Consider the following 27,667-nt stretch of genomic DNA (forward strand, 5'->3'; position numbering starts at 1 on the left):
GAAGAAAGTAGTTTAGATGCCATGCGTGGGAGTTCGTTTTACTTATTTATTCACTGTTTATCTGGTGTTCAGTAATTTATTCTGAATGCGCTGTTTAAAATACTCTCTCTCTCTCTCTCTCTCTCTCTAGCGCTCTCTCTCTAGCGCTCTCTTTATCTCTCTCTCTCTAGATGAGAGGGGTGCCTGCAATGGCTGAACATTTCCCTCTAAGACTGTCTTAAAAATATCTAAAAAAGGAAGTAAAAAGTGGAGGTGGTGTTCTTCTTTCACAACACCGGGGTAAAGACTAAAACAAGTGCTGCTGTTGTTTCTGTTAGCCATTAAATCTCTCAGAGATCTGTCTGGTGCTTCTTGCACAAAGGCTACACACACACACACACACACACACAGACAGACAGACAGACAGACACATATGCACAAGCACACATAGACACACGCACGCACACAGGCACACACACACGCGCACACACACAACATCTCTCTCTACAATCATATCAGGTTTAATTTTCAGAGATTAAAGTCTACATGCCGCATTCCCCATCACACATACACACACACTCCTGGGAGGCGAGTACTGGGCTAAGCGCTTTGTTGTGTCCTAAAGCATATTGATTGGCTGCTGGCTTTGAATCACTCGAACAGTGACACATGACACAAAAGCTGATGGGACGGTGTGTGAGAGCTGGGGCAGATGACAGGTTTCACTAGCCTGTGACCATTCTGTCGCTCACACACACACACACAAACACACATGCATGCACATATGCACACATACATGCATACACGCACACACAAACGCAGAAAATAGATGAAACTATCTGAAAGAAAAACATCCCAATCCCATCATATTTAGATAGAGGAGACAGCCAGACAGGGGATTACCTGGGCTGAATGCTAGTTGGAAACATGCAGGAAGGAGAAGGGAATTGGATCTTGCTGTCTGACTGACTGTAGGTTACAAAGATCCTGTGGGTCCATAGTGTCTGGCTCTCTGCCCTCTGTGTGTGTACTGTATAATTTCTATTTGACATATTGGGCAGGTCGTCTCTCTTGCAAAGTAGTGTGCGTGTGTCCTGTACATATATACAAGGTTCATGAGTGTGTGTCTGTCTCTGTTGTGTGTCTGCCTGTGCATCAGGGTTTCCGTTAGACGGTAATAGCTGGATTTTTTTTAAAGCTGATAAATAAAATTGCAGCCGACCAATTGTAAAAAAAAATGTAATAATAAAGATTTTGGCCTATTAATTGAATGAAATACCAGACGATGTAGCGAGAGCTGCTGCTAGAGCTCATCAAACAGCTGTTTGTTGCTGCTGGATTGAAACACGCTTTTATAAGCCCAATGCACAACAACTTTAAATGCAATTGCGTGTTAAAAACAATGGCCATGATTAAAAATATCTATTCACCATTTAAGTGCATCACACACCGCTTTGCACGGCTGGAGGCAGTATTCATTTTGAAAACATATACTTCATTGTTTGAAACCTGAACATTTTACTACATATTATGAGGCATGACATACCTTGCTTCAAAATAGCCTAGCCAAAAAACCAAACATGCAGGCAATTATTTTATAAAGACTTCCATATGCCATGGAAACCTAGCCTATTTTTCTCATGTTTTATTGGTTTTTAAATCAACTTTCTTTCATTGTCCAGAAGCCAAAGTCACAATCCTAGTCATATTAGCAACCCATGGTAGTTGTGGATCTTTAGAGCTCACCTCTTTCTAAATTTCTAATGGATATTTTCATCTCTATCTCATGAATTCACCTAATATTTTATAAACATTTTAAGCATGAGCAGGAGTGTAACTTTAGAAACGGGTAAATTTGACCCTCCCAATAATATAGCATTAGAAATTATTTTCCCACCGTAGCTACTGGCTTTCTGTGGCTTTACACTACACGGTACTGCTAAATTCCTCATTATATGATTGGATATCCCTGCCGCCAATTATGCTTGGTTTGGCCCAGTCCTCAGAAGCCGTGGTGTGTGAAGGGAAAAAAGGTACGCAAGGCTTGTAAGGAGAACGGAGCAATAGCTCCTCTCTTTCTCTCTTTCTCCTCTCTCTTCTTAACAAAACCCTTCAGTTTGTGAGCTAACTTGTAACAAATAAAGAAGTACAGTCACATTTAACATGTTAAATTCATAACCACGAATAAGAAATACATACAGTGGCTTGCGAAAGTATTCACCTCCCTTGGCATTTTTCCTATTTTGTTGCCTTACAACCTGGAATTAAAATTGATTTTTTGGGAGTTTGTATCATTTCATTTACACAACATGCCTACCACTTTGAAAATGCAAAATATTTTTTTGGGTGAAACAAACAAGAAATAAGACAAAAAAACAGAACTGAAAAGCATAACTATTCACCCCCCAAAAGTCAATACTTTGTAGAGTCACCTTTTGCAGCAATTACAGCTGCAAGTCTCTTGGGGTATGTTTCTATAAGCTTGGCACATCTAGCCACTGGGATTGTTGCCCATTCTTCAAGGCAAAACTGCTCCAGCTCCTTCAAGTTGGATGGGTTCCGCTGGTGTACAACAATCTTTAAGTCATACCACAGATTCTCAATTGGATTGAGGTCTGGGCTTTGACTAGGCCATTCCAAGACATAAAACATGATGCTGCTTGGGGTGATGAAAGGTGTTGGGTTTGCGCCAGACATAATGTTTTCTTTGATGGCCAAATAGCTCAATTTTTGTCTCATCTGACCAGAGTACCTTCTTCCATTTGTTTGGGGAGTCTCCCACATGGCCTTTGGCGAACACCAAACATGTTTGCTTATTTTTTTCTTTAAGCAATGGCTTTTTTCTGGCCACTCTTCCGTAAAGCCCAGCTCTGTGGAGTGTACGGCTTAAAGTGGTCCTATGGACAGATACTCCAATCTCCGCTGTGGAGCTTTGCAGCTCCTTCAGGGTTATCTTTGGTCTCTTTGTTGCCGCTCTGATTAATGCCCTCCTTGCCTGGTCCATGAGTTTTGGTGGGCGGTCCTCTCTTGGCAGGTTTGTTGTGGTGCCATATTCTTTCAAATTGTTTTATAATGGATTTAATGGTGCTCTGTGGGATGTTCAAAGTTTCAGATATTTTTTTATAACCCAACCCTGATCTGTACTTCTCCACAACTTTGTCCCTGACCTATTTGGAGAGCTCCTTGGTCTTCATGGTGCCGCTTTCTTGGTGGTGCCCCTTGCTTAGTAGTGTTGCAGACTCTGGGGCCTTTCAGAACAGGTGTATATGTACTGAGATCATGTGACACTTAGATTGCACACAGGTGGACTTTATTTAACTAATTATGTGACTTCTGAAGGTAATTGGTTGCACCTGATCTTATTTAGGGGCTTCGCAGCAAAGGGGGTGAATACACATGCACGCACCACTTTTCCGTTATTTATTTTTTAGAATTCTTTGAAACAAGTTATTTTTTAAATTTCACTTCACCAATTTGGACTATTTTGTGTATGTCCATTACATGAAATCCAAATAAAAATCCATTTAAATTACAGGTTTTAATAGAAAAAACGCCAAGGGGGATGAATACCTTTGCAAGGCACTGTAGAAAATGATATTTTTCAAATGGAGATCGGATAGGCACGTAAAAAGGAGTGATAATTCGTAATGGTTATATTGGGCTCAAAGATGTAAGATGGAGCCGACAGACATGGCAGCTCTGCTTCTAGCTCCTAAGCAACTTTGCAGTATTGTGTTTTTTTGTGTGTTATTTCTTACATTATTTGCTTCAGAAACAACACCTCCACTTCGCTGATCCTCAACACAGGGGCCCCACAAGGGTGCATGCTCAGCCCCGTCCTGTTCTCCCTGTTCACCCATGACCGCGTTGCCACGCACGACTCCAACTCAATCATCAAGTTTGCAGACGACACAACAGTAGTAGGCCTGATTACCAACAATGACGAGACAGCCCACAGGGAGGAGGTGAGGGCCCTGGCGGAGTGGTGCCAGGAAAATAACCTCTCCCTCAACGTCAACAAAACGAAAGAGCTGATCGTGGACTTCAGGAAACAGCAGAGGGAGCACGCCCCTATCCACATCGACGGGACCGCAGTAGAGAAGGTGGAAAGCTTCAAGTTCCTCGCCGTACACATCACTGACGATCTGAAATGGTCCACCTGCACAGACAGTTTGGTGAAGAAGGCACAACAGCGCCTCTTCAACCTCAGGAGGCTGAAGAAATTCGACTTGGTGCCTAAGAACTTCAGAAACTTTTACAGATGCACAATTGAGAGCATCCTGTCGGCAACTGCACTGCCCGCAACTGCAGGGGTCTCCAGAGGGTGGTACTGTCTGCCCAACGCATCCTCGGGGGCACACTGCCTGCCCTCCAGGACACATACAGCACCCGATGTCACAGGAAGGCCAAAAGGATAATCAAGGACATCAACCAGCCGAGCGATGGCCTGTTCACCCCGCTATCATCCAGAAGGCAAGGTCAGTACAGGTGTATCAAAGCTGGGACCGAGATACTGAAAAACAGCTTCTATCTCAAGGCCATCAGACTGTTAAATAGCCATCACTAGCCGGCTACTCAACCCTGCACCTTACAGGCTGCAGCACTATATACATAGACTTGGAATCACTGGCCACTTTAATAATGGAACACAAGTAACTTTAATTATGTTTACATACTGCTTTACTCATCTCATATGTATATACTGTATTCTATTCTACTGTGTTTTAGTCAATGCCACTCTGACATTGCTCGTACTAATATTTATATATTTCTGTATTCCATTCTTTTACTTTTAGATTTGTGTATTGTTGTGAATTGTTAGATACTACTGCACTGTTGAAGCTAGGAACACAAGCATTTCGCTACACTGCAATAACATCTGCTAAAAATGTGTATGTGACCAATAACATTTGATTTGTTTTGATTTGTAGACAACTTTGCCAATCATTTTTGACATGCGTTTTTCTGGATTTTTTTGTTGTTATTCTGTCTCTCACTGTTCAAATAAACCTACCATTAAAATTATAGACTGATCATGTCTTTGTCAGTGGGCAAACGTACAAAATCAGCAGGGAATCAAATACTTTTTTCCCTCACTGTATTTATAGTCACTATGCTACATCAGTTGGGTTACAGGTGAAAGGCCTAATGCTTATTGCTAAATAACCCACCATCCTGATAATATTGACCAATATGTTGATAGGCTCATTTTTGGAGGGGGAAGTGATTTTATTTGTGTCACCATTTAAAAATAAACGTGATGCAATGTTAAATTAAACGGAAACGGTGCTGTTCTGAACAACCAGTTGAAAAAAGGGGAGGGGTTGGGTTGTGCGTTCAAAATGAACCGCTGCCCTTCAAATATGTCACTCATTGCTTCAAGCTAGAGGTCTTCACGAGTACAAAAAGTAGGACGCATTCCGAAATGGTTCCGTGGCTTTCCCACCTGACCCGATATGCATACATAAAAAAAAAAATTGAGACCTGTTCGAAATGGTGCTGAGGACAGTCAGACCCGTTCCGAAAAGGCCATCGAAAAACAGACCTGTGCCGGTTCGGATCCGAGAGACCCATTCAGATCTGAGAGTAGAAAGAGAGGTATTACTGCACTGTTGGAGCTAGAAACATAAACATTTTGCGCTGCCAGGACCATCAATAAACAAGCGATATTGGCCAAACGATTCACAGCTACATGTCCTTAAAAACTGCCAATAGCAAATTACTATTAACTATTTGTTGTGTTTTTATGTGTAGCATATTCAAAACTTTATAGCCTATTGTTTCATTGGTTTTTACTTTCCTAAAATAATACTTTACCACCTCACGTTTCAACTGAAATTTGAGAGCAAATGCATCAGGGCATTGCATGCATATAGGCCTATAGGCCTAGGCGTCCACTGTAAAAAATTAATATAAAGGCCTAGCCCTAGAGAGACTCAGAGAAAGATAGAGATATGCTGGCGCCATGTTCCCAACATCGACATACATTTCTTTATCCTTTATCCTACTACTGCTATACAGATATATGCGTACGTACATTTTCGATCCGAATATTTTTTATAAAGATAAGCATTATATTGTTTGATTAAAGGAGTAACTCTTGTAGGCCTAAAACATTCTTCCTCACCTCAAGTTCAACTGTCCGAGTCAGTTGGAGCGCCGGGGCTTACTGGCTTCATAACCTTCACAAAAGTTTCTTAACTTTATTAGAGTAATATCAAAAGTAAGTCAAGTCATTGTTTACAGGGAAAATACGAAAAGGTAATTATATTGCGGTATTAAATTATGTTTTGCATCTCGCCCTTTGTTTTTTCCTTTTCATGGTTTAAGTCCAACTAGCCTGTATAGACCGGTAATTCTATTATTTTGCACCAAACACAACATTAAGTTGGAACATCATTTGTCCAAAGAAAATGTCACAACAGAATGAAAGAAAACACTTGCTGCATATTTAAAAAACTGGTTTAAACCTTCACAGGAGTTTTGAACAGGCGTGGCCTATATTGCAGCAATTGACAAGGCAAGTGTCTACTGTAGGCCTACCCAACAAATGGCAGCAATAGGCTAATTACATTTATTTTACAACAGGCCTACTTTTAACCTACTGTATCTTAAGGAGCACAAAATTAAAAAGATAGCTCAAACTTAATTTAGCCACGAGAACATCTCAACAAAATGAAATAAAACACTTTTTACACTGATTTAGATAATGATAAAACAAATAAATAAGTTCAAGTTTGAAAATTGCATCAAAACTAAATAGCGAGTTGCACACACATAGTCCATTTGGCCATGTCAACGTTCTTCTCATCTTTGTCCACGACAATATTACAACTTGTCCCCACGAAGAACATTCCCAGTGTCGGCTTCTTTTCACTAGGCAATACTCTTTCTTGTCTAACTTTTGATTTACTTCAATGAAAATGGCCCCCATCTTTGCAATCAACAGTAGCCTAGGCCAGGCTCTTCTCACTCGCTCTCTCCTCAGCAGCAGGCGCACTTAAGGTGAGCGGCCAGAACCAGCTTCAGCTGGACATAAGCTATATGCTTTATTGAGTTGCAATTGGCTGACACAGATAACAAGTTTGCGCAGTTCTCATCACCTCACACATTAAATTAACAGAGGACAGGTCCAATCGGGTCCAGTCGGTAAATCAATTTTAATTGCACATACCCAAGACCAATGGCAATTATATCAGACCCGACCCAGATCAAAGACAAAACTCAGAATTTAAGACCAGGTCCCGCTCGGGTCCCGGGTCGGATCTCGAAATTTCAGATCTGTTGGACCCATGAAAACCTCTACTTCAAGCCAAACCCTGCCTCACCCACCAAACAGAGCAAACGTAGACTATCTAAAAGTCTGTTCAAGAATGTTGAAGAGTGTTTTGGGGAAATATGTCGTTCAGTACAAGCCGTTACGCAACGTAGCAAATGTTCAATCGAACTGAACGCACCCCAGAAATGACAAATTGACAAGCCCTTTCTGAACTGTTAGAGTTACAGTTTAAAGTACTAAAGAAATGATAGGTATTTCAGTTGCGGTTGGGATATATTGGCCAAATTATCAGGAAAGTTTTGGATGCATTTTCCCTTCAAAATTCACCAGAAACAACTATTTTACAGCTATTTCTTTAAAAAGAATCTCACGAGGGGAATACCTCCGGACCCCCCTAGAAGGGTGTTGACCCCAAAACCCATTGACCCTGATCCCCCCAATATGCAACACAAAGTTATGCCCTTCAGTCAAGAACTGGGATGTGACGTCACGCCGGTGAGAGAGTCTGCATGCAGCTCTCTCCATCCTTCAGTTTCCAGCTCAGCACCGAACACAGAGGTCACCTGTAGCTACACTGCTGTACCTTACGAACATTATCCAATGTTCTTTCCTCTATAATTGGTAGTTCTGTGTGCGTTTATGCCAATGTGAGTATTCCTCAGTTGTGTCAAGTTGGCTAGATGTCCTTTGTGTGGTGGACCATTCTTGATACACATGAGAAACTGTTGAGCGTGAAAAACCCAGCATCGTTGCAGTTTTTGACACACTCAAACCGGTGCGCCTGTCACCTACTACCATAACCCATTCAAAGGCACTTAAACATTTTGTCTTGCCCATTCACCCTCTGTATGGCACACACACAATCCATGTTTCGATTGTCTCAAGGCGTAAAAATCCTTCTTTAACCTGTCTCCTCCTCTTCATCTACACTGATTGAAGTGGATTTAGCAAGTGACATCAATAGGGGATCATAGCGTTCACCTGGATTCACCTGGTCAGTCTATGTCATGGAAAGAGCAGGTGTCCCTGAATATTATATATGCATCTTTCATATAATGTTTGCCATTGTATTTGTGTATGCATTCCAGATTATTATGCATATTCTTCTGATTATGTTTATGCATATTTCCTTAATGTTCCATTACTGTGTTGTTGATGACTCCTTATACATTACTAATTGTATAATTATTTATTATATTGTAGAAACCACACACACATTATACTACAGTTGTCTTCATTACTCTTCTGGTTATTGGATTAAAGTGTTCACAGTGAATCAACCTCTTGCAGCATCTTTCTAACAGAAGACACAGGGGCTAGGGTCACACTAATGGTGCATAATGCACATAGTATCCTACAATGTGTGTATAACTCTGTGTGAGTCACAGGAGGTTGGTGGCACCTTAATTGGGGAGAACGGGCTCGTGGTAATAACTGGAGCGGGATCAGTGGAATGGTATCAAATACATCAAACACATGGTTTCCAGGTGTTTGATGCCATTCCATGTGCTCCGTTCTGGCCATTATTATGTGCTGTTCTCCCCTCAGCAGCCTCCTGTAGTGTGAGTGTACTATACTTACGATGTTCATGAGCGTGAGCAGGTACTTCTGGACGTGTTCCTTGCCGTGGAACTGCACCACAGAGTCGTCCACCCCCAGTAGGACCTCAATGTTGTAGGCTCTCTCTGGACTCTGTCTCCTCTGTCTCTGGGCTCGGGTCTGGTTGATACTCTGCTCCACACCACGATACAGGGACTCCAGGTCCATCATACCAGGCAGGTCAGCACCTAGAGACAACACACACACACACATACAGGGTTAATATCTAAAACACACACACACATACACGTGCACACACCAGCTTGATGCCTAAGCCAAAGGCAGAAAGCACATATATGTAGGTATAACTGTTGGTAAATACAGATTTGACTAATCAACCCAATATTGTAATTCACATCCCAGATTGTGTGACGGCTAAAAACTCAATAGGCTTAGAACTTCTTAGATACACACACACACACACACAAACAAGTAACTGCAACACAGACAGAAACACTGTGGCCTCCATGGAACATTATCCGATTGTTGGGAAGACTGGGAACACCATGGCAATCTGGAGCCACATGTCTCTCTATGGAATCTACAAGCCCTGTCCTGTCAGGCTCTGTACGGGTTCACTCTTAGCTGAGGAGTGTGTGTGTTTGTGTGTGTGTGTTAGAGCGTGTATGTGCGCGTGTGTGTGTGTGTGTGGCCTTAGCCTGCAGTTGCCAGGTAGTGCAAACAGGCTGAGGGACGTGGTCTCACGGAGAGAGATGCTTCACTGTGGGGAGCAGTTGCGTGGTCACTGGTTAAGGCCAGCGTGGGAAACTCAAGTATAGTACACTACACTGCACATTTAACATGACAATACTTACAGACATATTCCTCAAGACACTCAATCACAGTTTATTTATTTAGCAGACCCAGAACGCTAGGCCTTCTGAAGTCAAATACAGTGAGACTTTGATCTCAATTTAGGTGGTGCTTAGTCCACTGGTGGTGCTTATTCAATTATATTGGTAGCATCTCAATTGGACAGGTATAACAAAGCTACACCAAAGGTATGTGGACACCTGCTAGTCGAACATCTCATTCCAAAATCAGGTCATTAATATGGAGTTGCCCCCCCCCCCCCTTTGCTGCTATAACAGCCTCCATTCTTCTAGGAAGGCTTTCCACTAGATGCTGGAACATTGCTGCGGGGACTTGCTTCCATTCAGCCACAAGAGCATTGGTGAGGTCGGGCACTGATGTTGGGCGATTAGGCCTGGCTCGCAGTCGGCGCTCCAATTCATCCCAAAGGTGTTCGATGAGGTTTAGGTCAGGGTTCTATGCAGGCCAGTCAAGTTCTTCCAAACGGATCTCGACAAACCATTTCTGTATGGACCTCGCTTTGTGCACGGGGGCATTGTCATGTTGAAACACGAAACGGCCGTCCTCAAACTGTTGCCACAAAGTTGGAAGCACAGAATTGTCTAGAATATAATTGTATGCTGTAGCGTTAAGATTTTCCTTCACTGGAACTAAGGGGCCTAGCCCGAACCATGAAAAACAGCCCCAGACCATCATTCCTCCTCTACCAAACTTTACAGTTGGTACTATGCATTGGGTTAGGTAGCGTTCTCCTGGCCTCCACCAAACCCAGATTAGTCCATCGGATTTCCAGATGGTGAAGCGTGATTCATCACTCCAGAGAACGTGTTTCCACTGCTCCAGAGTCCAATGGTGGTGAGCTTTACACCACTATAGCCAATGCTTGACATTGCGCATGGTGATCTTAGGCTTGTGTGCGAGTACTCGGACATGGAAACCCATTTCATGAAGCTCCCGACAAACAGTTATTATTGTGCTGACTGTTGGATCCATACCAGTTTAACACATACGATCAGTGTGTTGGCGTATAACATGTTGGGAAGAGAAACTACAGAGATAGTGAGAGAGAGAGAGAAGATCTGCCACCTAGTCTCCCGTCTCTCAATTAGCAAGGGGAAGTGATGGAGATAGAAAGAGAGAGAGAACAAGAGAGAGAGAGATGGAGAGAGAGAGAGAGAGAGAGAGAGATGGAGAGAGAGAGAGAGAGAGAGAGAGAGAGATAGAGAGAGAGACAGAGAGAGAGATGGAGAGAGAGAGAGCGAGAGAGAGCAAGGGGGCTGCTGGGTAGATCTGCCACCTAGTCTCCCGTCTGTCAATTAGCAAGGGGCATCCTTTCCTTCCCGCTCCTCTTATGCAATGTTACCTAGGCAACCGGCTCATGGGTAAAACAACGCGCCGCATGGCTAATATTGGCTGCGGAGTCGGCGGAATATGATTCAGTAGCAGCTACACATGAGTGACAGAACATGGTGAGAATGTCAGCTTCCTATCTCTAACTAAAGTGGAAGTGTAGGGAAAAACTGCAGGGGTAAAAAAGGATAATTAAATGTGATAGTTTTTTTCTTAAACAGCCATGGGTGTAAAATAATTTTTCCAGCAGGTGCCATTGTCTATGCCATCATGTGTCTGTGAGCACACGTGTTGACGATTTCTTACCATCGTTAACGAAATTAGCTCAAGTTAAGGACCCTGTCCTTCAAAACAACCTCTGCTTGTTTTTTCCAAAATAATTATTTTTAACGAGCATGATGTCATAACCACAGCATCTGCTTTTAAAGACAAGTTTAGTTCAGATATTTTTACTTCTGGTTACGTAAGACAATCGACTCTTTCGTCTTTTTTATGATGATGCCATTCCTTTGGAAAACATGTCCTAAGACTGCAAATTAGGGTTGAAATTATGTAGAGTTTCAATAAAGAAAGAATTGGGGTAAGGAAATAGCAATTAAAACATCCCTTGTTAACTCTTGCCCTCTAATGTCGACTACGTTTTCTTCCCCGATGCCCACAGGTCTATTACAAACAACTCCATCTGTCATTCCTGGGCCTTGAGTAAACTAAGCCTTCTTACTTCCTTAACTTGAATAGCTTTTGAGCAAGTGTCCTAAGAGATGAAGATTACTAATGGGTGATCTGAAAAGTCATAGTCAATCGATCAATAATATAATAATACTTTTAGCAAAAACGTTTATTTTCAATTTACAACCTGTAGAAACAATGAGAATAGAAGGGTTCAGAACTTTTGTAAATCATCACATTTTAGCAGACACTCTTATCCAGAGCAACTTACAGGAGCAATTAGGGTTAAGTGCCTTGCTCAAGGGCACATGGGCAGATTTTTCACCTAGTCGGCTCGGGGATTAGAACCTGCGACCTTTCGGTTACTGGCACAACACTCTTGACCACTAAGCTACCTGACGCCCACAGTACAGTTTATATATGGCAAATAGAAATCCAATATGGATGGTATTAAGAGATAGATGGGAGGTGTTGAATGGAGTTGAAGGATGGGACTAATAACAACTAACAACAACTAATAACAACAAGATAACTAATAATGTAAAGCATACTGTGTCCATAATAAGTATATAGGTTATAGGTTGAGAGCTTTTGTGAAAGAGCACAGTTAGAAAGATATGGCATATAGTAGCAAACCAGATGGACATCATGAAAATGATCGGGGAGGTTGAGGGTAGTGCAAGTTCTCCCACTTAAAAAGATGAGAGAGGCCTGTAATTTTCATCATAGGTACACGTCAACTATGACAGACAAAATGAGAAAGAAAAAAATCCAGAAGATCACATTGTAGGATTTTTAATGAATTTATTTGCAAATTATGGTGGAAAATAAGTATTTGGTCACCTACAAACAAGCAAGATTTCTGGCTCTCACAGACCTGTAACTTCTTCTTTAAGAGGCTCCTCTGTCCTCCACTCGTTACCTGTATTATTGGCACCTGTTTGAACTTGTTATCAGTATAAAAGACACCTGTCCACAACCTCAAACAGTCACACTCCAAACTCCACTATGGCCAAGACCAAAGAGCTGTCAAAGGACACCAGAAACAAAATTGTAGACCTGCACCAGGCTGGGAAGACTGCATCTACAATAGGTAAGCAGCTTGGTTTGAAGAAATCAACTGTGTGAGCAATTATTAGGAAATGGAAGACATACAAGACCACTGATAATCTCCCTCGATCTGGGGCTCCACGCAAGATCTCACCCCGTGGGGTCAAAATGATCACAAGAACGGTGAGCAAAAATCCCAGAACCACACGGGGGGACCTAGTGAATGACCTGCAGAGAGCTGGGACCAAAGTAACAAAGCCTACCATCAGTAACACACTACGCCGCCAGGGACTCAAATCCTGCAGTGCCAGACGTGTCCCCCTGCTTAAGCCAGTACATGTCCAGGCCCGTCTGAAGTTTGCTAGAGTGCATTTGGATGATCCAGAAGAGGATTGGGAGAATGTCATATGGTCAGATGAAACCAAAATAGAACTTTTTGGTAAAAACTCAACTCGTCGTGTTTGGAGGACAAAGAATGCTGAGTTGCATCCAAAGAACACCATACCTACTGTGAAGCATGAGGGTGGAAACATCATGCTTTGGGGCTGTTTTTCTGCAAAGGGACCAGGACGACTGATCCGTGTAAAGGAAAGAATGAATGGGGCCATGTATCGTGAGATTTTTAGTGAAAACCTCCTTCCATCAGCAAGGGCATTGAAGATGAAACGTGGCTGGGTCTTTCAGCATGACAATGATCCCAAACACACCACCCGGGCAACAAAGGAGTGGCTTCGTAAGAAGCATTTCAAGGTCCTGGAGTGGCCTAGCCAGTCTCCAGATCTCAACCCCATAAAAAATCTTTGGAGGGAGTTGAAAGTCCATGTTGCCCAGCAACAGCCCCAAAACATCACTGCTCTAGAGGAGATCTGCATGGAGGAATGGGCCAAAATACCAGCAACAGTGTGTGAAAACCTTGTGAAGACTTACAGAAAACGTTTGACTTGTGTCATTGCCAACAAAGGGTATATAACAAAGTATTGAGAAACTTTTGTTATTGACCAAATACTTATTTTCCACCATAATTTGCAAATAAATTCATTAAAAATCCTACAATGTGATTTTCTGGATTTTATTTTTCTCATTTTGTCTGTCATAGTTGACGTGTACCCATGATGATAATTACAGGCCTCTCTCATCTTTTTAAGTGGGAGAACTTGCACAATTGGTGGCTGACTAAATACTTTTTTCCCCCACTGTATATATATATATATATATATATATATATATATATATACAGTTGAAGTCGGAAGTTTACATACACCTTAGCCAAATACATTTAAACTCAGTTTTTCACAATTCCTGACATTTAATCCTAGTAAAAATTCCCTGTCCCGGTCAGTTAGGATCACCACTTTATTTTAAGAATGTGAAATGTCAGAATAATAGAAGAGAGACTTCAGCTTTTATTTCTTTCATCACATTCCCAGTGGGTCAGAAGTTTAGATACACTCAATTAGTATTTGGTAGCATTGCCTTTAAATTGTTTAACTTGGGTCAAACGTTTCGGGTAGCCTTCTACAAGCTTCCCACAATAAATTGGGTGAATTTTGGCCCATTCCTCCTGACAGAGTTGGTGTAACTGAGTCAGGTTTGTAGGCCTCCTTGCTCGCACACACTTTCTCAGTTCTGCCCACAAATTGTCGATAGGATTGAGGTCAGGGCTTTGTGATGGCCACTCCAATACCTTGCTTGGGATCATTGTCCATTTGGAAGACCCATTTGCAACCAAGCTTTAACTTCCTGACTGATGTCTTGAGATGTTGCTTCAATATATCCACATCATTTTCATTCCTCATGATGCCATCAATTTTGTGAAGTGCACCAGTCCCTCCTGTAGCAAAGCACCCCCACAGCATGATGCTGCCACCCCCGTGCTTCACGGTTGGGATGGTGTTCTTCGGCTTGCAAGCAACCCCCTTTTTCCTCCAAACATAACGATGGTTATTATGGCCAAACAGTTCTATTTTTGTTTCATCAGACCAGAGTACATTTCTCCAAAAAGTACGATCTTTGTCCCCATGTGCAGTTGCAAACCGTAGTCTGGATTTTTTATGGCGGTTTTGGAGCAGTGACATCTTCCTTGCTGAGCGGCCTTTCAGGTTATGTCGATATAGGACTCGTTTTACTGTGGATATAGATACTTTTGTACCTGTTTCCTCCAGCATTTTCACAAGGTCCTTTGCTGTTGTTCTGGGATTGATTAGCACTTTTCACACCAAAGTATGTTATTCTCTAGGAGACAGAACGCATCTCCTTCCTGAGCGGTATGACGGCTGCGTGGTCCCATGGTGCTTATACTTGCGTACTATTGTTTGTACAGATGAACGTGGTACCTTCAGGCATTTGGAAATTGTTCCCAAGGATGAACCAGACTTGTGGTGGTCAAATTTTTTTTTGGAGGTCTTGGCTGATTTCTATTGATTTTCCCATGATGTCAAGCAAAGAGGCACTGAGTTTGAAGGTAGGCCTTGAAATACATCCACAGGTACACCTCCAATTGACTCAAATTATGTCAATTAGCCTATCAGAAGCTTCTAAAGCCATGACATCATTTTCTGGAATTTTCCAAGCTGTTTAAAGGCACAGTCAACTTAGTGTATGTAAACTTCTGACCCAATGGAATTGTGATACAGTGAATTATAAGTGAAATAATCTGTCTGTAAACAATTGTTGGAAAAATTACTTGTGTCATGCACAAAGTAGATGTCCTACCTGACTTGCCAAAACTATAGTTTGTTAACAAGACATTTGTGGAGTGGTTGAAAAACGAGTTTTAATGACTCCAACCTAAATGTATGTAAACTTCCGACTTCAACTGTATATATATATTGGAAATTGGAAATTATGTAGAGTTTCAATAAAGGAAATAGCAATGAAAACATCCCTTGTTAACTCTTGCCCTCTAATGTCGACTACGTTTTCTTCCCCAATGCCCACAGGTCTATTACAAACAACTCCATCTGTCATTCCTGGGCCTTGAGTAAACTAAGCCTGCTTACTTCCTTAACTTGAATAGCTTTTGAGCAGGTGTCCTAAGAGATGAAGAGAGAGAGAGAGAGAGAGAGAGAGAGAGAGAGAGAGAGAGAGAGAGAGAGAGAGAGAGAGAGAGAGAGAGAGAGAGAGAGAGAGAGAGAAAGCGGCGAGGAGAAACCAGAAAGACCTTGAGTGCCACAGTTCTGCTTCAGTCGTCTCCACTATATTTATAGCGAGTGTCATAGTCTTGTGGAGAGGCATCAGTGTCTCCCTCCAGAGACTGCCACCAGGTACACAGAAATAAACAACATCTCCTCTCCTCACCTACAGTTCTGTAATCAGTCTATATGTTTCACTATGTCTGGCTCTTGTCTTGACAATGCTAACAAAATAATTCTGTTTATTTAGAAAAGTTGCTGTTATTGTCAACTACAACACTTTCTCTGCATGACATAAAAGACTGATACAATGTCCATCTTGTCGTCCTCCTTCTCTTCCCTAATCCTGTTCTCCCTCACTCCTCTCCATCTCTCCTAAATCAGATGCAGTGCAGTCGGAAGATATTTAAATTCCATGTGTACAGTGACACAAGGTAGGCCATTTACATAAAAAAAAAAAAAAGTATTTTAGCAAACGCTCTTATGCAGAGCATCTTACAGTAGTTAGTGCATACATTTTGGTATTTTTTGTACTAGTCCCCCGTGGGAATTAAACCCACAACCCTGGCATCTAGACCCCCCCCCCCATGACCCTTTTACCTACCCCCCCACTACCAAAACATCCCCCTGCCTCCCCCTCCCTTTTACCAGTGAGACATAAATATATTATTTCACCCACTCCCCCTAAAAAAGACTCCCCACTGCCTCCCACCTGTCTCTCCCCTCTCTTCCCCCTAGGACTTCTCATTCAGGTAGAGGAAAGCTGGCCCTTATTAGGAGACAAAGGTACCCTGTCTTTCAACCTTTGCAAATGTCAAGGATGTCTGAGTGCCTGCAGAAGAGAGGGGGGGGGGGGTAGGAGAGAGAGAGAGAGAGAGAGAGAGAGAGAGAGAGAGAGAGAGAGAGAGAGAGAGAGAGAGAGAGAGAGAGAGAGAGAGAGAGAGAGAGAGAGAGAGAGAGAGAGAGAGAGAAAAAGAAAGAAAGAAAGAGAGAGAGAGAAAGAAAGAAAGAGAGAAAGGGAGGCTACACTCAGAAAAAATGGTTATTTGGCTGTCCCCATAGGAGAACCCTTTGAAGAACACTGTTTGGTTCCAGGTAGAACCCTTTTGGGTTCCATGTAGAACCCTTTCCACAAAGGGTTCTACCTGCAACCAAAAAGGGTTCTCCTATGGGGATGGCCAAAGAACCCTTTTGGAAACCTTTTTTCTAAGATTGTATAGAGGAGGAGACTAATGGTGATTATTCAGGTCAAAGCAGTCCTAATATTAACATTGCTAAAGCAGACTGTTTGGCAGGACATAATGTGGAAGGTTTCTTTGTACTCTGGAGAGCTGCTGAAAATGTTCAGGTGGCAATGACCTTAGACACATATTATTTATGTTGCTTCTCTCTTGCAAGTGTGTGTGTGTGTGCATGTGTGAGTTTGTGATGGGGGGTACAACCCAGGCCGAGGTGTGTGCGCATTGCTATGAGCATGAGTTCGGGAAGTCCAGATGCCCCTGTGTGTGTGCGTGCATTGCTGTGAGCAGGTAATTTATGTGTATGTGTGTGTGTGTGTCTCTCTTGGTGTGGCTCCACGAGTGTGCATGCATATGCGCACAGTAGAGACCTTGATGTCAGACATGGCGAGGTTACTCCAGTGCAAGGTCTCATTCCCAGCCAAGTGACTCAAGATTCACTTCGAAATTGGACGTCCATCCCGAGGACATCGGAGATGCCTTCAAAACCCGCCACTAGGGGCAACGGTGAGCGTTATTACAATCAAGTAGGCTTGGGCTTTGTTAGGGCGTTATGGACGGAGATGGTGTATGGCTGTAAACCGCGAGCTCCTGCTCTAAGGGTTCAATCCCTGTTCAATCCCTATGCTTGTTTTTTTAGTTTTTAGTTTAAACCCTATCTCAAACCTTAACTCTTAACTTAACCATTCAGAATGAGAGACAACAGTGGTGCAACTACCGAGGTGCAGCTGTAGCAGGAAGAGCAACCCAAAACATGTTGAAAGTTGATGTTTGGGGCAACTTAGACATATGAAGTTTGGAGAAACTTGGAAAAATTTCAGAATCTGAAGTCAAATTAGTTAGATCTTGTTGCTCATACCTAGTGATTTATGTAATCCAGCACACACACTCAGAAAACAACACACACACACTCAGAAAACAACACACACACACAGGCACGCAGGTACACACACCTATCCTATCCTATCCCCCACCACACACACAAACAGACACACACACACACACACACAAGACTAGTTTGCTAACAAACGCACACCTTGGCCACATAGCTCAAAGCATGGACACTTTGTCTCCTTGGCGACAGGTTTATAGGTCGTCAAGGTGATGAGTGGCGCGGATCGTTAACGCGGCCGCTAGCATCTGGACATTGTGAGGTCGCAAAAAATGTCACAGTCGCACCTCCACCGAGCAAGCACTCATTAAAAGTAGAGACAAGGAACAGAACGCAGTATAAGATGAAGAGGCTGTGATGATACACATATTGAACTCTGATTGGCCTTATTTTATAGGTTTAATTATTTAGTCAGTTAATTAGCAATCTAATTTTACAAGAATGCAATTCCCAAAGCACACCCTGCAGTGTAAATTATTAAAATACGAAGCATTAATTAAACTTGCTTTAATCTATAACTGTTTAAAAAAAGTGTTTTCTTAATGATTCATTTAAATATTCCCCCATTAATTTATTTGATCTGGTCCCCATGGTAAAACAGATCAGTGATTTCCAAATCTTGGCTGGTGTTGCTCTGTCACACCCTGATCTGTTTCACCTGTCTTTGTGCTTGTCTCCACCCCGCTCCAGGTGTTGCCCATCTTCCCCATTATCCCCTGTGTATTAGCCATGCGGCGTGTTCCCTGTTTGTCTGTTGCCAGTTCGTCTTGTCTCGTCAAGCCTACCAGCGTTTTTTCCGTGCTCCTGTTTTTCCAGTCCCTGTTTTCTAGTCCTCCCGGTTCTGACCATTTCTACCTGCCCTGACTCTGAGCCCGCCTGCCTTACCACTCTGCCTGCCCTAACCTCAAGCCTGCCTGCCGTCCTGTACCTACCTGAATCTGACCTGGTTTACAAACTCCTGCCTGTCCTCGACCTGCCTCTTGCCTGCCCCCATGTTTTGTTAATAAACATCTGCATTTGAACTGTCTGCATCTGGGTCTTATCCTGAGTTCTGATGTTGTTCATTAGATTGGGTGGATTCAGGGGACCAGTACATAGTTTAGTGGCTTTAGTCCATCACACTTGTTGCTGTAAAATACAACACAAACATTACGTTTCATTAGTTTTGTGACACTGTGTGCACTGTGCATTATTAACATGTGTTCATCTGACCTTAGTGAGCTTTCTCCGAAGATGAGAGAGGTACCAGTCAGATAGAGAGTAAGGAGACATAGAGGCATGTGCGGCCACAGCATTATGTAACTGTCTGTCTGGATCTAGTTCAGGCCCTGTCTGTGTGTATGCACTCATTTACATTTTAGTCATTTAGCAGATGCTCTTATCCAGAGCCACTTACAGTTAGTGAGTGCATACATTATTTTTAAATTTGTTCATACTGGCCCCCCGTGGGAATCGAACACACAACCCTGGCGTTGCAAACGCCATGCTCTACCAACTGAGCTACATCCCTGCCGGCCATTCCCTCCCCTACCCTGGACGACGCTGGGCCAATTGTGCGCCGCCCCAGGATCTCTAGAGGCACAGCTAGCACTGCGATGCAGTGCCTTAGACCACTGCGCCACTCGGGAGAGCCTACAATATTACCATCAAGTAGGCTTGGGGTTTTCTAGGGTGTTGTGCACGGGGATGGGGGATGGGCGTATGCCGCGAGCTCCAGCTCAGAGGTTCGGGTGTTCAATCCCAGTGCTAGTAACTTGTTTTTTATTTGTTTGTTTTAACCCTATCCCAAACCTTAACCCTTAACTTAACCATTCGGAATGAATGCCTAATCTTAACCTTTGAAATTTGACATTTATGGACAAACGTTGGATTCTGCAGTGAGACTGCGAGAGCTTGTTGCATTCTGTGCTATAGCTTTCTGCTTTCAGAGTCCTGCTACATTGCCATGTGTCACCTGTGTGTATGTGTGTGTGCGTTTGTGTGTGTGTGTCACTGCGCTAAGACTGATGATAATACGATCCAATCACTGCAATAATGCACTTTAGCCTGATTTGTTTAGCTAACTCTCTCTACGGCAATTAAACTGAATATGAGTGTGTAATAGACAGACCTAAAGGCTACATTGAAGAGATAGGACTACTCACACGCAGCACAATAATCCCATAATCTTCCCCTACATTAACCATTAAGATTATCATTATACAATATACAGAGAAATCCAAGAGTTCTCTAACCACACCACCTTAGCATCTTATACAGTAAAGCCAGGGCTATGAAGTTCTACCAAGTTACCAAACACACATACGCACACACGCACACGCACACGCACACACACACACGCATGCACACATGCACACATGTGCACACACAAACACAAAGGGCGGTAGGTAGCCTAGTGGTTAGAGCGTTGCCAGTAACTGAAAGGTTGCTGGTTCGAATACCTGAGCTGTCAAGGTGAAAAATCTGTCAATGTGTCCTTGAGCAAGGCACTTAACCCTAATTTGCTCCGAGGATGTCATGCTACTACGTGCACACACACACGTCTTGTTGATATCAAGCTTTTTCGACTCTCATCCTGCTTGATTTAGGGTTAGGTCTCCACGAGGGAAAGATTTCAAAAGGAGTGTCTCTTTCTCTTATGAAGGCTGGAGAAAAATGTCTCCAGGCAGGGAGGGAGGAAGGGCAGTGAGTGAAGACACAACTTCCTGCCGCTCACCCCCGCACTAGAGATGGGAGAATAATCCCACCACTGTCCACAGCCAGACGGATCCATCTCTCACAGGTCAGCATCAAATTCTTCACCCACGGATCCACCGTGTGCATGTGTGTGCTTGTGTATGTGCTCCCGTCACTGAAAGGGGGCAGTACAGTTTCTGCTACACAGGCAAGTGAATAGGGAGGAGAAGTGTGAGCGTGTGTTTTAGCACATGTGAATTCGAAATGCAGTAAATTTTAGTCTGGACAGCACCTGGCACCTAGCCGCACCCCTCCTCACCCCTAGAGACACCTGCCCTCACCCTTTTTGACCTGCAGGTCAGAAGCCTTCAGACACACAAGCACACATGCACACGCAAACAAACAAACACACACACACACACACACACTAGACACATGGCTGGGGGCCCTGTACTGTCCTGACAGACTGGTGTTAAGGAGGGGCCACCTGAGAGCTGGGAGCCAGAGCTGACTTATTATGACAGCCAGCCACACATATGTCAGCCTGATCACCAGAGACAGAGAGGAGAGGAGGAGGGAGGGAGGGATGGAGGGGGGGGGGGGGGGGGGGGGAAAGAGTAAGAGAGAGGTACAAACACACAGAGACAGAAACAGACAGAGGAAGCGAGAGGTAGAGATAGAAACAGGTTTCCCATGCCAATAAAGCCCATTGAATTGAGAGAGAGACACAGAAAAAAAAAGAGAGAGAAAGACAGCGATGACCAGTCTTCATTCTGTAAGGTCCATTACAGTTCAGAGCTATGGATTCCACATGTCCTTCCATTTCACAGACAACTGATCTAGTCACATTCCACAGACTGACAGGTGACAGAATACAGAAAGGCTCCTCACTTCATCTCTCCATAGCAGAGCAGTCTCCTCTGCTCTCCTGTCTATTGTTACTGTTCCCATTTCACTCAAGATTGCTGATACAGAGACACAATGAGAGGTCAGAGATGGTTGGGTGTTGATCAGTATGGTGTTGTAACACACCCACGCATGCACACATAGACACAAACACGCACGAATGCATGGGCTCACGCACTCGCACACACGCGTGTACACACACAGTGAGAATTATTGCGTAATCAATCAACAAGTCTGAAATGTCCACATTCAGCAACAACTGACTTTCACAACAATTCACGGCAAACACAAAACATCAGATGGACACTCGTCAACAACACAACGCACACACACATAAACACACACAGAGTGAGAATTGTTACATAACCAATGAACAAGTCTGAAACGTACAAACTCGACGTATGGCCAGACCAGAAAAATCACAGAGGACACAGAGAACTCTTCTCTCCTCTATTCTCTCCTCCTCTCCTCCTCTCCTCATTTCCTCACTTCATTACGTGTTCCTTTAGAAGCTTCATGGGGGAGAGATATGAAGAATGATAGAGAGCGACAGATAGAGAGAAAGAAAGAGAGAGAGAGGATCCCATCCAGAGGTGTGATACAATATGTATGCAAATGCTCTCTCCTCTCTCTCCAGCCCTCCCATACAGAGAGATAGACACACACTGTATTGCCATAGGGATGGAGTATAGCCTTTAGTACTTATGATTTATGAAAGCCCATAAGCCATGATACACTCATGATCTAGTCTATCCCAGCTACCCAACGGACACATTAGAGTAGTTTAACGGAGATTGTATTTTAATTAAGATGAATGCTTGTTTTCCAAAACATTTATGATGAATATGCTGAAGAATACTCATTAGAATTGGATTATAAGTGTTCTGGCTTATATTATTGGCATTCTTTCACCGCAAAAAATAATTATCACTCCAAGTAGAACAACCTTTCGTTTTAAACATCAAGAGGCAGCCAAAGCAGAATTAATAAAGTGCTATCTGTGTGGCTAATTGGCAGTGTTTCATAACTGAGTCCTTCATAGCAATTATCAATTAAAAACAATGAAATAAAACATTCATCATTCTCAATCATACCGCCCTGAACAGGGAACAGTGCCAGAGTCAAACTAATAGAACTGTAATCAAACCCCATAATGAACCATCACTCTCCTCCTCTCCTGTGTGTGTGTGTGTGTGTGTGTGTGTGCGTGCGTGTGTGTTTGTGTGTGTGTGTGGATGTGTTTAACTATACTTTTGGGGACCAGAAGTCCCCACAAGAATAGTAAACCAAGAACAATTTGACCAACTGGGGATGCTATTTAGGGTTAAGGTTAGAATTAGTGTTAGGGTTAGAATTAGGTTTAGGGTTCGGCGCTAGGGTTAGTTTTAGGGTTACGGTTAGGAGCTAGGATTAGGTTTAGGGTTAAGGTTAGATTCGGGGGTTAAGGTTAGGGATAGGGTTAGGTTTAGGGTTAGGGGTTAGGGAAAATATGATTTAGAATGGGACTGAATTGTGTGTCCCCACAAGGTTAGTAATACAAGACTGTGTGTGTATGTGTGCACTGTAAAAAAACACCCACAAATTACTTAAATTATTAAGTAACTGGTTCCACAGCCTTTTTTTTTTTAGTTTACACAACGTTGGCAAACATGCTGTCAATTTAAAATGATGTGTTTGCTCAACTTGTCTCAAATGTTCATTAAACTATAAATTATTATTTGGGCATATGAACCAAAAAAGGCTGTGCAAATGGTTACACACTGCTTTCAACATGCAATGTTTCAACTTACATATTTGACACAAATGCTTACATTGTGCATGTTTATTTATACAGTAATTATTATTCAACATGTCCTCACCTGGGATTTGAACACAGCTTCCTGGTTTATTTAAGCAAAAAAAAAAAAATATATGTATTGTTGTCTAATGTTGGTGGGGCATATTACTCTGTTTTAATGTTACTCTGTAATCACTATGATAAATAAAATAGTTTATGTTGAGTTTACTTTTATTTTTTTACCCTCGATTTTTAACTTGTCTCATCGCTGCAACTCCCCAACGGGCTCGGAAGGCGAAGGTCGAGTCATGCGTCCTCCGCGCTTCTTAACACCCGCTTAACCAATGTGTCGGAGGAAACACTGTTCACCTGACAACCGAGATCAGCCTGCAGGCGCCTGGCCCTCCACAAGGAGTCACTAGAGCACGATGAGCCAAGTAAAGCCCCCCGGCCAAACCCTCCCCTAACCCAAACAGCGCTGGGCCAATTGTGCGCCACCCTATGGTACTCCCGATCGGTTGTGATACAGCCTGGGAACAAACCAGGGTCTGTAGTGACACTTCTAGCACTGCGATGCAGTGCCTTAGACCACTGTGCCACTTGGGAGCCCCTATTGAGTGTACATTTAACAGAGCTGCAAAAAATATTTTTGTGCAAAGTGTAGCAACAGGTGAAATCAGTTATTGACAGACATTGTGGAGTAGCAACAATATTGGAATGCTGTGAACCAAGAGCTTGTGAATTCAAATCCCAGGTGGATAATGAATTACTGTATAAATGAACTAGCACAATGTATATCAACGTGTTTCAAATATGCAAGTTGAAAACATTGTAAGTTTAAAACTCTGTGTGTGTGTAACTACATTGAACAAAAATATAAACGCAACATGTAAGATGTTGATCCCATGTTTCATGAGCTGAAATAAAATATCACATAAATGTTATATATGCTTATATTTCTCAAATTGTGTGCACAAATTTGTTTACATCCCTGTTAGTGAGCATTTCTCCTTTGCCAAGATAATCCATCCACTTGACAGGTGGGGCATATCAAGAAGCTGATTAAACAGCATGATCATTACACAGGTGCACCTTGTGCTGGGGATAATAAAAGGCCACTAAAATGTGCCACAGATGTCTCAAGGGAGCGTGCAATTGGCATGCTGACTGCAGGAATGTCTAGCAGAGCTGTTTGCCAGATAATTGAATGTTAATTTCTTTACCATAAGCCACCTCCAATTACGTTTTAGAGAATTTGGCAGTACGTCCAAACGGCCTCACAACCGCAGACCACGTGTATGGTGTCGTGTGGGCGAGCAGTTTCCTGATGTCAATGTTGTTAACAGAGTGCCCCATGGTGGCGGTGGGGTTATGGTATGGGCAGGCATAAGCTACGGACAACAAACACAATTGCATTTTATCAATGGCAATTTGAATGCCGTGAAGAGATCCTGAGGCCCATTGTTGTGCTATTCATCCACCGCCATCACCTCATGTTTCAGCATGATAATGCACGGCCCCATGTCAAAAGGGTCTGTACACAATTCCTGAAAGCTGAACGTTTCCCAGTTCTTCCATGGCCTGCATACACACCAGACATGTCACCCTTTGATCATGTTTGGGATGCTCTGGATTGACGTGTACAACAGCGTGTTCCAGTTCCCGCTAATATCCAGTAACTTCGCACAGCCATTGAAGAGGAGTGGGACGTTCCACAGCCCACAATCAACAGCCTGATCAACTCTATGCGAAGGAGACGTGTCGTGCTACATGAAGCTAATGGTGGCCACATCAGATACTGACTGGTTTTCTGATCCACGCCCCAACCTTTTCTTTTCAGGTATCTGTGACCAACAGATGCATACACTACATTACCTAAATTATGTGGACACCTGCTCGTCGAACATCTGCATACATCTGTGTGCACGTGCTTGTGTGTGTGCATGCCTGCTAAAGTGCATGTGTGGGTGGGTGAATGTCAGCCAGCCGGCGAAGAGAAAACTACCAGACTGGGCTGAACTACCAAGAGGCTCAAGTTCTTTAGCCTGTACAAAGAAAACCAAAAAGAACAAAGGACTTTTTTCATAACTGACCAGTGACCAACACATTTTATTCTTACTGACCAAATATGAGTTTTTCTTATTTTCTTTACTACAAAATGGCAAATAAGGTGTTGTTGCCCAACTTAACAATGTGACATAGCAGAATAATTAATGTAAAAAAAAATATATATATATATATATGTATTCTAAAACTTTTTGTAATAAAGGTACAACTGAATGTACAGTAGTTTAGAGGAAATCATTGGGAAGTGTGATTACTCCATGACTCCAAATCTAATTTCATAATGAGTTGTATCTTCTTATATTAGTACCCGCAAGTGATAGATAATAAGTATCTAATGTAACTGTGCCAAGTTGACAAGAAGAAAATTATTAGTATTTCGTAAAACACACAACTCATTAACATGAGTGTCATTGGTTAGATAACTCTTAATCTAGGACCTCTTTTATCACACTGAGAGATCCTTCGGTTTGTCGCTGAGCTAAGGTATTTGTGTCATTCGTTCAAATCACGTACAAACCTTCAATAATTACATTTAAGGTTAAGAGATTAGTAAATACAGGGTTTTTACATCCATGTGGACGTTTAATCCTGGTTCAGATTAGTTTGTCTGCAGACTACTTTCTATAGAGACTAACTGGGAAGATTTGTGGGATTATTTGTCACAGATCGTTTTTTATCCTGGTGGGAAGAGAACTGTAGCAGTTGTAAGACTATCAAATGCTGATTTCCTGTTCTCGGGGCAGAGGCTCTTTTTAAAGTTTGAGACCTGACCATTTAAAAACTCTCGAGGCTCAGAGGAGATCTGATAATTTACCATTTCCAGATTATAGTGGTTCTCTTTTGATTTACATTTTGACTGGATAAAAGATAATTACAGTTCATAGTGATTCTTGCAGTAAGCCACGACTGCGTGTGTATCCCTGCCCTGTCCAGTACTACTGCAGTCATTATGACCTCTAATTTGCTCAACTATGCAATGTCTAGCTATGCTAAACTAAACAAAGTCCTCTCAATCAAGCTGTAACAGAATTGATTATGTACTGTACACATGGTTTATTATTAATGTCAACCGTCCACCGTATTTGAGCATGTTTGTTTGTAGTAAATTATGCATTTGATGAGGGTAACAAAAATAAAATCCAGCCTCTTCTTGGAAACACAATATAGGAAAAAAGGAATCCACTTCACTTGTGGCCACGGTGCTATCCCAGAACTCATGCTGACCAAAATAGACTTACATTTACATTTACGTCATTTAGCAGACGCTCTTATCCAGAGCGACTTACAGGAGCAATTAGGGTTAAGTGCCTTGCTTAAGGGCACATCGACAGATTTTTCACCTAGTCGGCTTGGGGATTAGAACAAGCGACCTTTCGGTTACTGGCACAACGCTCTTACCCACTAAGCTACCTGCCGCCCCACTTGACTGAATCTAAGATGCATCCTTGTACCCACACTATAGATTTCCATTGGGTGCTGTTGCTAAAGTGAACCCCCTTTTGAGGTCATTCTAGACAGCCTGCCCTCTTTGGATCAGAGTGCGGCGTCAGCAATTCCTTTACATTAGTCATACAGTGGCTAGTCTGAGGCCGAAGCGCTGATGCTGTCAAGTAACAGAAAAGTGCAGATCAGGCCTCTCCCCCGACACCCTACGCATTTGTAATAAACCTTATCAATAAAACCTTAAGAGGAAAAGCCAGTCAATATAGTGTTTTATAGAGACAGGGAAACTTTTTAAAGCTTGATCAAAGACCCGGGCTACATTTATAGTACAGAAAAACACAGCATTAAATTACTGATCGGATGTTCTTAGCGTCAGGGGTGCGCCGAGCACAAATAAAATGAGATTTAATGCCTTGTCTTTATAGTGCTCCCTAAATGGCACCCTATTCTCTCTGTAGCTAAATGGACCCTGGTCAAAAGTAGTGCACTATAAAGGGAATAGGGTGCCATTTGGGACACACCCTCTGCCTCGTCTGCTGTTCTTATTGATGACTCCCGTTGTGTTTCAAGTTGGGCTGGATGGCTGACCAGTGCAGCCACACGCTCCTTGACATGGTATGTGCTGCTGGGTGTGCAGCAGGTGACCTGTGAAATTTATTTGCAGGGCCTTTGCTTGGAAATTGCTCTAAATTGCCGGTGGCGCTCGGATAAGTCACGTGTACTCTAATATAATCAATACATTTTCGCAGCATGAAGAGTTTCCCCTCTGCACCGAGATATTTGTGGAATTTTATTTGT

The 27,667-nt window shown here is 42.7% G+C and overlaps 1 protein-coding gene across 1 annotated transcript in view; it reads right to left on the minus strand.

The window, feature by feature from the left end:
- Positions 1–27,667, minus strand: part of LOC311107670 (A disintegrin and metalloproteinase with thrombospondin motifs 2-like) — a gene marked incomplete at its 5' end in the record, with an annotated part of 114,770 nt that overhangs the window by 35,106 nt on the left and 51,997 nt on the right. Inside the window, one exon of the mRNA XM_084150192.1 lies at positions 8,840–9,045. Within this exon, the coding sequence (XP_084006318.1) occupies positions 8,840–9,045 (206 nt within the window). The remainder of the gene's footprint in view (positions 1–8,839; positions 9,046–27,667) is intronic.

The sequence above is a fragment of the Coregonus lavaretus genome, assembly GCF_964263955.1.
Source record: "Coregonus lavaretus genome assembly, chromosome: 32".
In the NCBI taxonomy this organism is placed as follows: Eukaryota; Metazoa; Chordata; class Actinopteri; order Salmoniformes; family Salmonidae; genus Coregonus; species Coregonus lavaretus.